At 39.4% G+C, this 13,824-nt stretch overlaps 1 protein-coding gene across 2 annotated transcripts in view; it reads right to left on the reverse strand.

The window, feature by feature from the left end:
- oca2 (oculocutaneous albinism II) overlaps positions 1–11,611 on the reverse strand; it is a 47,385-nt gene extending 35,774 nt beyond the window's left edge. The window contains exons 1-8 of one of the 2 annotated variants that reach the window (XM_069703927.1): positions 11,370–11,611; positions 6,951–7,046; positions 5,550–5,741; positions 5,177–5,234; positions 4,411–4,483; positions 3,968–4,125; positions 3,787–3,869; positions 2,258–2,411 (exon numbers count right to left, since the gene is read on the reverse strand). In XM_069703927.1, coding sequence (XP_069560028.1) covers positions 2,258–2,411; positions 3,787–3,869; positions 3,968–4,125; positions 4,411–4,483; positions 5,177–5,234; positions 5,550–5,741; positions 6,951–7,046; positions 11,370–11,611 — 1,056 coding nt within the window. Of the gene's footprint in view, positions 1–2,257; positions 2,412–3,786; positions 3,870–3,967; positions 4,126–4,410; positions 4,484–5,176; positions 5,235–5,549; positions 5,742–6,950; positions 7,053–11,369 lie in introns of both variants that reach the window. The other variant, XM_069703926.1, reaches the window with a different exon arrangement.
- Positions 11,612–13,824: the final 2,213 nt, after the last annotated feature.

Consider the following 13,824-nt stretch of genomic DNA (forward strand, 5'->3'; position numbering starts at 1 on the left):
ATTTTTTTGCCTGTTAATTCTGTTGTCGATTGTAAAAGAACAACATCACTGTCACAACAGTAATTGTCTTTAATGCATACTGAACTGAACTTGCTGAACTATTCAACATTAACCTGGGTCTCATTACTCCAGATGAAGAATAGCTCAGACACTCAACTCCTATTTGTCTGTATGAATCTGTTCAATAATGAATAAATGAGAACAAAAGCATCCCATTTTTCTGTCTCAACCTTTGTCAAGAATGACGAAAGGAAAATCTTCACTTTAGATGTCTTTGGTAACATTTCACTGAAGTGCCCATTAAAAATAAGAAAAACTGATGTCCAATTACCAAAACATTGACAGATCCCTCTGTTTGAACTTGGCATTCAGAATATCACAATACCCTAAATGTGAGCATGTGCTCACTCATTAAGAAGCTTGTGTCGGGTTCTCATCAAAGTTTAATGCAGAAAGAAAACATGACTCTCCAGTGAGACAAACAGAAACCTGACAGGGCTGATGACATCTAACTGATGGCTGAGTAGCGAGCACTGTACGTGTTCGACTTTAGAGACAATCGCTCACACTGGGAATTACAGCCTCTGCAAACAGGCCTGTCGGTAACTCAGATGACACGAGAGAGTGTGTTCAGAGCAGAACTGCTCTGTCATCGCTCACAGCCTGCTGTTCACTTTCATATCATAGTGTTGCCCCTGCCGGCACAGTTTAGTGACTTCACACCTTGTCACGCTCAGGGAGATTAGCCTGTCTAATTAACACCAAATGCTGAGTGGAAGTAAATGGAAATCTCAGATGTACACCTGGGCAACTCTAATTCATAAAGGGAAAAAAAAAATGTGTGAAATAAGAATTTGTGAGCAACAAGTAACAAAGATAAATGTAAATGAAAAATCACTTGATATTTGTTTCATATCAGGTAGGAAATAATGTTATTGATGGCAGATAATAAATGTGGTAAGAATTTGAAATTCATCGATTGCTTAATAATGCAAAAAGAACAGACAATTGAAGGCTATAATGTGAATGTAGAACTTGTCAGAGAGACGGAGGAATAAAGCAATTCATATGGTTGTACGGCTACAAGGTTATAATCATTACAGTATTTTTTTATTTTTTTTTATCATTCCAAGGTCAATTTATTAGTAATATAACATTTGTGACCCATTTATCTGCTATTGTAATTGCAGCCTGTGTATGTAATGGTAGAGCAAACAAAGCTCTAGAAGTGTTGCAACATCTGTGGCCTTCAAATGGGTCCTGTTTACCGTGTTCGCAATAAGAGTCCGTATGAAGACCCCCTCTGGTGGTACTCACAAGCTCAGATCTTTAAGGTTTTCATTGGATGGTATATTAATGTATTATGATTTTAGCTGCATACCGTTTTCCTTCTTAGTTTCTTAGAAAATGTCCCATCTGTCATTCTGCCTCTTCATTTGCATTATCTGCATTACGTTACCTGCCTGCTAGCTTGCTAAACTGAATGCGAAACATACCGTGCACACGACTTCCCATGTCCACTTGAAGGTCAATCATAACTAATCCCAATTGTCCTGCTCTAACAGCTGCAGCACATCCATGATTCAATAAAAAATAACAGAAGCGTGAGAGAGCCGTCAGATGAGCACGCCCTGCACGCCAGACAAAGGTGTCCAAGCAGGCACAATTAAAACACCTGTGGGGATGTGCTGCAGTGTGTAGGGCCTTTATGGTGTGCTTTTCACAGCAGCCATTTTGATTTGGCAGAGATGGGGAAGCACAGCTGTTGCTAATAATGTTACCGATGGCTCTGTTCATATTCAAGTGTCCCAGCAGGCCATAACGGTGTGAACGTGAGCCAGAATCAACAATATCAGCGAAGCAGCTAAATGAAATTCAGCCATGATTCATTTTATAATTCACACCTGTGTTTTCCTACTGTGACATGTCAAAATGTTTTCTGAGAAGAGGCTGTTTGAATTCAGCACCAAAGTGGATATATTATTTTCTTGGTGGTCTTTTTGACCAGGATGCTGACGTGAAAACTATTGACGAGTCAGGAACTGATAACTCTGATACAACATGAATCCGGTACCTCTTTATTTTGGGTGTAAATTTGAGATCATTCTTAAAGAAATGTCTGCACACACACAAGTTGTGTTCTTCCTTTCAAGCTGCACGGAGCTACACATGTTACACATTTCAAACTAGGCAGCGGATATTGAGCACCCACTCGTTCATCATCCGTAGAAGAGCACGAGCATCGCAGGTTATTTACCTCAAAGATGATAAGAACATAGACCCCGGCCAAGATGACTCCAGAGATGGCCACCTGCGTCTCCACACTGACATAGAGCGCCTGGTGGGTCATAGACAGCGGCACAACCTCATTATCCTGCAGGAAGGCCTGAATCGAGATGATGATGGGGTCACTGTGCGGGAAACAAAACAGCACGACGACGAGAACAGTGTGTGGGTTGTTCGTTTACTGCAGGTTTGAAATCAAAGAAGGAATTGCTGTCAGAAATCTTAGCAGTGGATAAACCCTAAAATATTCTGTGATTTCCCAGTGTTTCACAATGATGTAACATTATATGGCATTTTATTGAAAAGAAAACGGTTTTCTTGTGGGAAAAGTAACTTCCCGTCACAAGTTTTCTTTAAAAAATGCCAAGTGTCAGTTCTGTGTCACCAGTGGGTTTCACTGATGAGTTAGACATTACTCCTGTACACCTGAAGTGAGGCTAATTTTAAAGCATTTGATGCATCTTGTCAGAGTGGAAACTGATATAATTTATTAATATACTGCATAGATTCATTATTATTTAATATATGACTCTTTGATTCTATATCATGCTACATCCTTCATTTAAACCTGTTTCATGTTTTCCAGTTTATGACTGCTGATTTATAAATGTTAGTACTTGACTTCACACAGGATGAAAGCTGATGAGCTCATACGATCACTGAAATTGCATATTGCTATGGACATTAGCTGAAATATTGGTACATTTTACTCTAATACATAAATAAAATAAACAGTAAATGAAAACTGAGAGGTATTAAACCTATACTTATCTTTGAGTATTTTTTATTAGTTGTAGTTATAGTTACATGACGCCAGGTGGACGGCATCTGGAAATCCTGTTTTAGCGACCTCCAGTGGTTTAAATGTTCCTGCTGGGGCTTCTGACCACTGTTAGTGCTGGAGCAATGCTTTCCTCATTTTGTTTGTTTTTGCATGTCCTTGTGTACATTCCTGCCAGTCCTTTCACATATTGCACTGACGTACAGGTGGCACTAAAAACAGTAGTAGTACAGCAGCAAGGGTGGGAAAGAAAAAGACTGCCAGCTACCGAACAAGGCAGTGATATAGAGGGAGAAAGTGAAGCCAATGCGGAACTGCCTTAAACTACAAGACCACCGATGGCCACTAGGGGCTGGCTCCAAAAAGCCTATCGCTCCAGAGACTCAAACTTTTAAGAAACATTAGCTGTGAAAATATGAGGAAAGCAATGCATTCAACACATTTGTTAGACCTTAAAGACATACTGAACTAACATTTCACAAAAGCAGAAACTTAATTTACGAGAAAACTCCACCTTGTTGCAGGGATGCAGAGGACTACTCCAGGATGTGACATCGCTGAGTGTAGGTGTGTAAGTGTGCAGGTGTTCAGGTTTTTGTGTACAACCCCCTAGTCATGAGGTGACAACTCAAATAGAGCGATTGTATTACTTTTAGGTCCACATACATTAAAAATCAACTGGTTTAAATCAACACAGTGTCATCCAGTGTTGTGACTACCTGCTGACCATCTCAAAGGTTTTTGTTAACACCATCTGGTCACTTCGTTCCAGATTTAGAGGAATGCTCCAATTATGAGTCACCTGTTCACAAACAACAGAAGATGAACAAGTTGGCTTTTCATCAGTCGACGCTTCCCAAATGAAACGGCAAAGAAAATGCGTCTGGTAGAGGATCTCACCTGCTGCGTTCGCCTCCTGCGCTGTCCTGGCTGCTCAGTCTGCTCCACCTGGATCAGGATGAACTCCTCGCGGTTGAGGTCTATCATCTGTCCTGCGAAAGGCCCCGCCACCTGTAGCTTCAGCAAGGTGTTGTCCCGAAAGTCGGTTAGATTCATTGCTGTGAGTCGAGGACGGTCAAGAGAAAAATGTGAACATGTTGAATGTATGTTTCTACATTTGAAACGAGACTGGCAGACGAGCACGTGATAAAGAAAATACGATCCTCCCTCCTAGAATAAAACTCACGGACTGAAGAAACACAGCAGCTACATGAATACCTCACCTGTTAGGATTTCTACCACTCCCATTTATCTATCTTTTCCTGCAGCATTGAAAGTCCTAACGACACAGCATAACACAAAATCGCCACGTGTGTCTTCTGTAAAGCGGTGAGAAAGGATACAGAAACTATCTGTCTGAGAGACTGCCAACATCCTCCAGGGGTTGTCTCGATCCGGATACATGCTGAAGAACAGCTGAAACCAGACAAAAGTCACCTGTAACGCTGAGAAAATAGATGATATGGGAAATATCTTGTACTTACGCCGCTGTATAAATTCAGTCAATGCATTATGTAGGAAAGTTGCCTTGCTAAACCTCAGATGGTAAAAATAAAAAGTATGCTGTTTCATTTAACTTAATCCAGTGAGTGAGCTAAAGCCAGGAGGTGATTATCTTAGTAAAGACTGAAGACAGGGCAAAGCAGCTAGCCTTACCAATGCTCAGCTTCAGTAATAAGCCAGTGATGACAGTAATGACTGACCTTCACCACACATCACAGTAAAGGTCAGTCATCAACATGATTTATCCTGTCTGCACGTACAGAAATGTAAAAAAAAAAAAAAAGAATTTGTGGTTTAAGAATCGTGTGTTCACAGTGATGTCACGGGAAAAAGAGTTGATTGGATGAACTGCTTTTTGCCAATAAAATCGTTTTTGCTTATAAAACCGTAAAACCATTGTTTTGCTTTTTTTGTTAAATTTCTCATTAATGAGCCTCAGATGTATTTTTTAAACTTTCGACAGAGCCAAGCGAACTGTTTTCCCCTTTTCATAAGAATAAAGATGTTGTGTAAATAAGGGGAAAAAACTAAACTTTTAGCACAAACTTGTTTTTTATGTGATTTATGTGATAAAGGTGTGTTATTTTGGGAGACGTATCCACTTACACTGCAAAGAACGACAATAGCAAAGATAGTGGCGATTTTGGCGATTCTGAAGCAGCATCTGACAAGACAAAAAAGTGGATATTCATTAGAAAAGAATAGAGATTAGTATGATGGTACTGTATACCAGCATTTTCACACTCAGAGGTTGGGCCCCTAAAGGGGGACACACAAGGAATCTGTGGAGTCCCAACATTAAATAACAAAATCTTTATTTTTTTGGACTTTTCTCAAATCTTTCCTACTTTTTTCTGATCGTTTCCCCTCTTCAAGTCTCGACATTATATTTAGAGATTAAAAGGAAGAGATATAAAACACAGTATATGAAATACTCCAGTCAGTCATAGTTTTCTCCTGGTAACATGACAGGTCTCACTTCACATTGCTGGCGAGTCTGAAGTTGATGTTGTCCACAGCGTCGTACTTCTCCGAGGAGCCGCAGCGGGACAAGGAGAGGCTGGTGACCTCGCTGCCCAGCCGATACCGTCTCTCCACGTCCAAGGAGCCGCTGTCCCAGTGCTCTTCACCTCCAACAAAGCTGGGGTTATGTAGGGTCATGTAGGTTACACTGGCAAGGAATAAACACTGTCAGTCATGGTGCAGAAATAAACACTGGAATAAATACTGGCATTAAGACAGCAGCTGTAGATCTTGTCAAGCTCTTAAATTGAAAAATGTTTTTACTACTGAACAGCAAAAACATCTCTAAAAGACACGCACCCCGTTATCATAAATTTCTTACACAAGTCGTACCACTGCTGATTGAATCAATGTAGGAAGGGTTTTACAACGGTGTTATTTGTTGAGCTGTTTCATTAAATGAAACTGCTGGCATGCCATTGTGATTCTGCCGAACACGAAACATTAAAAGCAAAGTACATAATCTCCTTTTCTTTTCTTTTTTTACAAGGTTTATAAAACTGCTTCTGAAAAGAGAGTTTAACAAACAGTCCACTTTATGGAGCCCTAAAGTCTTCATTATAAAATATATTGTGAAACAAATTGCCTTCATAAATTGAGTAAATTATATAAATTAGCCATTGTCATTATTATAACTCATTATTATGCAAAGTTATGCCATCACTCTTCAACAGTACTTTATCTAATTGGAGTTAATGGCCTTCTTCCAGTGAGGTTTGTGTTCCACATTTTATTTCATAATGTCACTTTTAATTCATTTCATGTTTCATGTGAGTTGTCCCCAGTCGAAGCCCCCTCACCTTTCAGCTAATCACACTGCTGCCAAGCTTTAGCTAGCAGATGATGTAGGCCAGAATAAGCTGTGTCCAAAATCACTTCTGTACAGCGCTCTACATTTACTGTCCACCTTTTGGTTGAAGTGTTCGGATTCTGTATGTGAATTTATTTGCAATAGTGTCCCCTAAATATTAAAAGAAGTGTCCATAGCAGGTACGCTACTTTCTGCGAACAATTACACATTTTATAGATCTTAAATGACTGTTGTTCGACTCAACAGGTGACAGTGATGATACAAAAACAAGTTGATAAGTGAGCGTGCAAAATCGTAGTTTCTTGCCTACTATTGAGTAAACTATTGACTTTCCATTGTCGTGAATGAGTAAACAAGGGAGGGATTTTGGACAGAGCTTCCAAACTTGACATTTGTAAAAGTCCTATTCGGTTGTATGGTTTTGTCTTTCATAATTTTTCACAACTTTTTTACACAATTTATCAGTTTAATTATTTTGCTGTTTTGTTTTGAGCCATTTGGGGCTCCATGCAGGAGCTACCATGTATCGCCTGAAGAATTACTCACCTGTCATCTTGAGAGAATTTCAGCAGAGACGACCTCTCTGTAATGTTGGCTGAATTTGTTTTTCCTCTGAGGATGTTAACAGCACTGAATTTTTGCCTGAAACTAGAAATGCAATGGAATACAATGAGTTAAAAAAATAAAAATAAAATAAAAATAGCAGAAAAACAGGGAGAAACTAAGAGCTTTTGTGAACTTTGACCCCAATAGAGAAACCCTCAGCTGTCAGTCACCAGTTTAAGAAGCATGCCAGACCTTTTGTCACCCCCCGCTGGCACAAAGGTGGGTGAGCAGCTGGTGACTCAAGACCCGAGGAGATCATTAAGGGGTCTGTGTTACCCTGCTGCTGCACTGTAGCCCCCAAGTGGCTGCCTGCAGCAGCACCTGCCTCTCTGCTGGGTCTGAACCAACAATCACATCCACACATGTACACGCACACACAAAATATCTGTCTCCATCTATTCCATCATCATATGCCTAAAAAGCAGGCCAGTGAGTGGTTAATTAATCATAAAAAAAAAAACACTTTCATCAAGCCCACTGTTATCTCAACAATTACTTTGAAACAGTAGAGATGTCATGACAATTGTGTAATGGAGCCCACTGAGGAAAAACTGTTAGACAGAAATCTTTGTAAAAATGAAGGGTCCTCCTCTGCTAATCTTATAATCTTGAGGGGTTTTCATATAACCCCCTCAAGGGGTTATATTGCCTGTCATGCAAGGGGGAGAAATGTCTAATTCATAATACCTTACTTGTGTTGTTGTCTTACAAGTCTGGTAGGCATAACCAAGCACGTTGCAGACAGGGTGCTTTGAAGCAGTGAATGTGACAAGGGTGTTGGATAATGGAGTAGATTACACAATTGGAAAGTCTGCTCTGTTAATCCTCCTCGATAATGTTATACAACTATAAGGAGATTTAGTGCATGTCTACAAATATTTCCTCCCCTCTTTTGTTCCTTGTCTTGACTTTGATTCTGTCCCCCAAATGTGACTTGGCAGAGATTGCACTTCACTAAGTGTTTAAAGTATATTAAGCTCAGACAGAAAGGAAAGGAAAATTGAAATTAGAAGGAGTTTTTAGTTTTTAATGCACTTACAGTGTCCAGTCACTGTGATTAGTGTTGACCAGCAGAGAAAAAGGTCAAATGTTACCACATTATTTTTTTAAACTGACGTTTTTGGATGGATTTAACTTCCTGCAAAAAATGCCTGGTCATAATATCATATTAAGTTCTGTTTTTAGGTACTTTCCTCAATTGGGGTGATTTTTTTTTTTTGGAAGAGACTGAACACTGTTTTTGTCCATACAATGTGTTGAATGAATGTTATTATAAAATGTACTCTTTGCTGGCGTCACACTTATATCACTCACAATTGTTTTTGTAACCTAAAGAACCCATGTTTTATTATTATTATTATTATTATTATTATTATTATTAAAACAGTTTTTAAAACAGTTTTAAACAAAATCTAATACATTCATTTAAGTTATAATTCAAAAAAGTTGAGAATTCAAATATTTCCAGCTAGTTCTGTGATTTGCAGTATAATATTTTTTTCATCAAAAATTAAATCCCAATTTTCTCAGAATGTTTTCCAGTTCACATAAATTGACAGCCAAAAACCCACATTAACTCAACAAATTATATTGACATTTTTGGGACAATCTGCTCCAGATTAGCGCATTTTTCATCGCAACAATATCTGAAATGGAGAGTAAACATTGGACATGGGGCAGAATGAACACGTGCAATCCAGCGACTGTTTACTAATAAGTTAGCCATATCCAATATCTTAGGTTGGTTTTGCTCTGCATCAACTCTTGAGGGAAATATCTGTCTCTTTGCTGAATATAACTGCAGCTACAAATGATACGAATATGTAAAGTGAGTGAACAAAAACAGCAAGTTGTGGGCTTCAAAGCTAAAACACTGAGATGAAACCCAGAAGTCAAAAGTCTTTATTCAATGTTTGTATAAAAACAAATGATAGCTGCTTTAAAGTTTAAAGCGGCAGCATTAATTTTAATGAGCATGACAGGAACCACAAAGTGCTAAATTACCATACAATGTGGTCTTGCTACTTCAAAGAACTGTTTTACAAAGAAGTTGCAATATTACGCAACAGTTTGCTGTTCCTTAAGCCTATTAAGTTCAGCCTAAACCTGTCTTCAAGCATGTTTTACAGTCTTGTGTTCAAACACAGTTAAAAGTGCCAGACAGACAACCTGACAGCTACCGCCGCTGCAGCATTCTTTCTGCCGAGGAATGAGCCTCTGGGCCGGAAAAATATTGTCAACTTGTCAGATGCAATCATGTTCAAATGTTTAACAGCAGCAATCCCTCACAGCTTTTATTACCGTAAACAGGAAACTACAGGCAGCAGGTGAACAGGGTAGGTTCTCAAAGGAAACTATCAGCTCAGTCTTATGATCTCATTTACGTCTGTTAATTTAACCATCACCGGACAACTTGATCATTTCTGGGTTTTTTTGTTTTTTTTTTCCTCATTCTTCAGCTTTTTCATTCATCATTTTGAAATGAAAAGAGTAAACTGCAGGAAAGGTTACAGTACCTGATGACTGTAAAATATCAAATACAAAACAGCAAATCTGATCCACCACAGGAGACACACAAGTATCAGCTGCAGTCCACTCTTTATCATGTACAACTTTGACTTAGTTCATGAAGCACAAAATCCCCCAGTTTAATCCTGATAACATCACAGCCACGGGCTTGAGATTAGCCCCCCTCAGCGTCTCAGATCACACACCTTTAGGTCTGTGTGTGAGAATGTTCAAGCTTACATAGGAAGCTCAGGTCTTTTCCACGTATGTTTATACATTCTCCAGAGGATTTATCCAGTAGGCCATGTGTAATATGTTTCTGGATGTGTCGTTCAAATATCTGTCATGTCTTCACTCCAGAAAAACCCAGTAAGGAGAGAGAATTAGCGCTAATCTTCAAAACTAGTATACAAAAAGAATAATGTCAATGTGGAATCTAGACCAATTAGTAACCGAGAGCTTTAAACACAAGCTTTTTGCTTAAGATGGCTTTCTTTTTTTCTTTTTACAATTTGTGGCAGTGAAAACCAGCTGTGAGCAAAACTTTGGGATATTATCACCCTTTACTTGATATAGCTAGCTTGTTAGCACACACTTATTTACACATCAGCTGTTGCAAAATTACATCAGCATTCATTTGGATTCATGTTTATGTCCCCCTGGCTAATATTAGTCCAGTATTCATTCTCCTGAGGGAAACACAGGCTTTTTAGCAGCTATAAATACTCTGTTGTTTAAACCAGCTAGTTACTGACTGTTTGCTGAGCTGGTGGTGTGCAGTGAAAGCTTTATAGTGAACCAAAACAGTAAAGATGTGGGTTTCAAAACCAAAACAACAAGCTGAAAAATACTAAAATAACACCATCGAGCTGAGGGGAGCCAAACACCAAGTCTTAGTGCTGTGAACGGTGTGGCGTCATCTTTTTGATGACAATCTGACAAACAATAACCAATACAATAAGCCGCCCTTTTTAGAGATGAATTTTTGTGTAGAATTAATGGAGATACATTATACAAGCAGTCTTTGGTCAGGCTGCTTTCAGTTTAGTTGAACATTCACTAGGAAAAAAACATTACCGGCTAACAAGGACTATATAGCAATATCAGCTGAACACCATTATTCTCCAACTACATAAACTCGATCAGTCCGCCATCTGCATGAGGCAGGAGGTGATTTTCTATATTTTTCTTTTTATTATTAAATCTCATGAAATGGCCAAAACCAACAATGAATGGATTAATGAAAACAACTATTGCCTGCAGTGGTAGCCAGGTAGGCGTATAATTTCACCTTCTCTGCCGTAGGGCTTCATTGTCATCCTCCTGACACTATTAAGAACACATCAGTGAGCCACCAGATGACACGCTGCTTCATTACCATGAACGTGGGCTCTATAGTTTATTCTGAGTTAATCCCACCAAGAAAGAATTTGGAATAAAACCTCACAGCTGAGAGGAGATCCCAACATTGACAGTGTTTACTCCAGTTTAAGTATAATTTTCCGGTGCCCAGATGTTTCAGGTAATGAGCAAGCCTTTCTTATTCGCCACGGTGGACATTTATGAGCTGTTTTTAGCCTTTTATATCACTATTATGGAACAAACAATCTTAGGGCCTCGTACCACAAACAGGGTGGTGAGTTCCACAAATATTGCACTGTTGGTTTGGGTCTTTTCACACTTTATTAGATTGACTTTCATGATTACCAAACTAGTCTTTGAAATCAGCCCATTGACTTATAATGAAACCAATTAGAGTTGCTAGAGTAGCTCTCCCTCCAATAATGCTTGTTAATAATAAATGAAGTTATTGCCAATCAACCACAGTGAGAGAACAGAAGCACTTCATACCCGTCCTCTGGTCGAACGGGGAGGAAACCGTCAGTGTGGAGGACGCACTGTGGGGAGGGTAGAACCGCAGACTGGCGGATCTTCGGGGTCTCTCTCCTCTCTGATAAACCCTGCAGCAGGAGCAGCTCCCCAAAGTTCCCTGCGACTTCCTCTGGTGACTTCAGGCTGCTTCTGCCCTGATGGTTTTGGGCCGACGCCTGAGACATTTCAATCTCCAGGTTGCTTTTGTTTTCCAAATACATGATGGCACCACTGCAGGGAAGAGGGAGGCAAAGTTTGTTTTTTTAACAGCAGATATCAATTTAACAGTGAGGTGTAGCAAAAATAAGTCATCAACCTTCTAAGTTGACATGGCTAACATACGGAAAACCATTTGAAGCCCGGTTTCTGGTTCTTTTAGCTGTTTCTACTCTTCACAAACCCCTGATGGAAGTATGCGCCTTTTAGCTGCTCAATGTTACATGCTGACAAGCTGTCAGCTACCTGTGGCTGTCAGATATTTGGGTTTAAGCAGGTGCTGCAAAGTACAGCAGGTTCACAAGAGGTTTGACATCTAAAGCCCCTTTCATACAGCTTGTTCAAGGCGGGCATATTGAGTCATTATTGTGCCGCTCTACTGTTTTACATGTCACGCCTCTGATTCCAGAGCGCTGGTATGCTGTGCTAAAAACTAGGGCAGCATTATGTCAAAAAGTAAAGCTGGTCTAACTACGTCTTTTCTTTACTGAAGTATTACAGGGGGAAAACCGCCACCGGCTGCTGCTAACACAATGAGAGCTGTGAGAGTCAACCCAAACAGTAAAGCCGGAACACAGACTACCAAAACAATGAGCTGAAAGACTCTTAAAGGCTCCACAGGGTTAAGAGAAACGCAGTCAGGTGATTCATTTCTGTGGTTTTATCACGACGTGGGAATTTTTCATGTGATCCGTTGTAACTATGAAATCTGTTATTCCTGTACAGCATCTTTGTGACTTTTCTGTTCAATTAAATTTCAAAAATTGTGGATTCTTTGATATTTTATCTTCTTTCTTTGATTGCAAATGCTGTTGCCTGCTTTCCCTCCACCAAATAAATGCATTTATTTTTCTTGAGCTTTACAATTTTTCCCAACAAGTGATTGCAATTATGCGACTAAGTATTTGCAAATAGCCTTAGTACAGACTGTTGGATGAGTTAAGGCCAAAATTTGTTTGGCTTTACATCCCTAAAATTCTTCTCCCGGGGGAACAATAAGCTCTGTTGTACAGCAGAGATCCACCATCCTTTAGTGGTGATAGCTACAGGATACACAAAGTAACTGTTTATGCCTGCTCCTGTCTGAAATGAGCAATAAACTACCGATAGCCATCAAACCTGGTGTGATTTGCAATGTAAATGGTTGTGCTGAAATTACAGAGGAATGTCAACATGCATTATAACAGCTGAGTGATGCTCAGCACCCATAAAGCACAGCGTGAGCTCAGTGGATGAAGTCAGCTACAGCAGACATGTGGTCCTCATCAACACAAAGGCTGCATGAATTCGATGGGATTATTGCTCACATGAAAGGGAACAGGAACTCACATGTGACTTTTGAGCCCTTTGCCATCATACTTCTTTGAGTAGAAAGACTATTCCTGCAAAGAGGCAGCACACACGGATGAAGAACTGATGATCCTACAAACAATTTGCAGCAGTTTTTCCAGGAAAAAGCCCATCACTGCCAGTAACCCCTTCACATGTGTAAATATATTGATCAGAGTTGCTTTAAAGTGAAAAGTTGCACCACTTTTTGTCCATACATCCCATTTACATTCATCTCTTATTCACAAACACAAAAAGCTAAAGTCTTAAAAGTATTAAGTTACACGCAACTATACTCAAATTCACTATTATAACATTACAAAGCATATCACTTCATTGCCTGCTGTCACTCATTTTGTTACGGTTTATATAATATGCTTGTCCAATGCTTGTGATGAGCCTCATCAGGGAGCAGAATGAGCCTTTTTGTTCGGCATCCTGACTGCGGGCTGAGTGTGTGATGGCAAACACAAACTGCTTTCTTAAATTTTCCACCCTTGTTCACCGAAATTAAAAAAAATCCAGTTCAAAAACTAAATCACATTTAAGATGAAGGACTGTGAAACACAAAGCTGAAACAGAAGGATTATACCTACTGTATGTGTCGGGCGTTTACCTCTTGTTCGTTTGACTTTTTCATTTCTTTGCTTGTCATTTTCAGTATCAGATATTGTCTAAGCAATGTAATAAATGATCCATTCAGTGGGCATCTGTTTAGGTAGGTAGGTAGGTAGGTAGGTATTTACTTTATTAATCCCCGAGGGGAATTTTTTTTTTAAATTTACATATAAGTTTACAAATTAGTGGAATAAATGAAGGCATTTTCTGTGGCAATGTGCAGCTGGATTATGACATGATACTTAAACAAAGCCCAAGGTGTAACAGAGAG

This window comes from Brachyistius frenatus, unplaced genomic scaffold, assembly GCF_029030835.1.
Source record: "Brachyistius frenatus isolate BFR_SWC_R1_liver_20210118 unplaced genomic scaffold, ASM2903083v1 Contig_49, whole genome shotgun sequence".
Lineage (NCBI taxonomy): Eukaryota > Metazoa > Chordata > Actinopteri > Embiotocidae > Brachyistius > Brachyistius frenatus.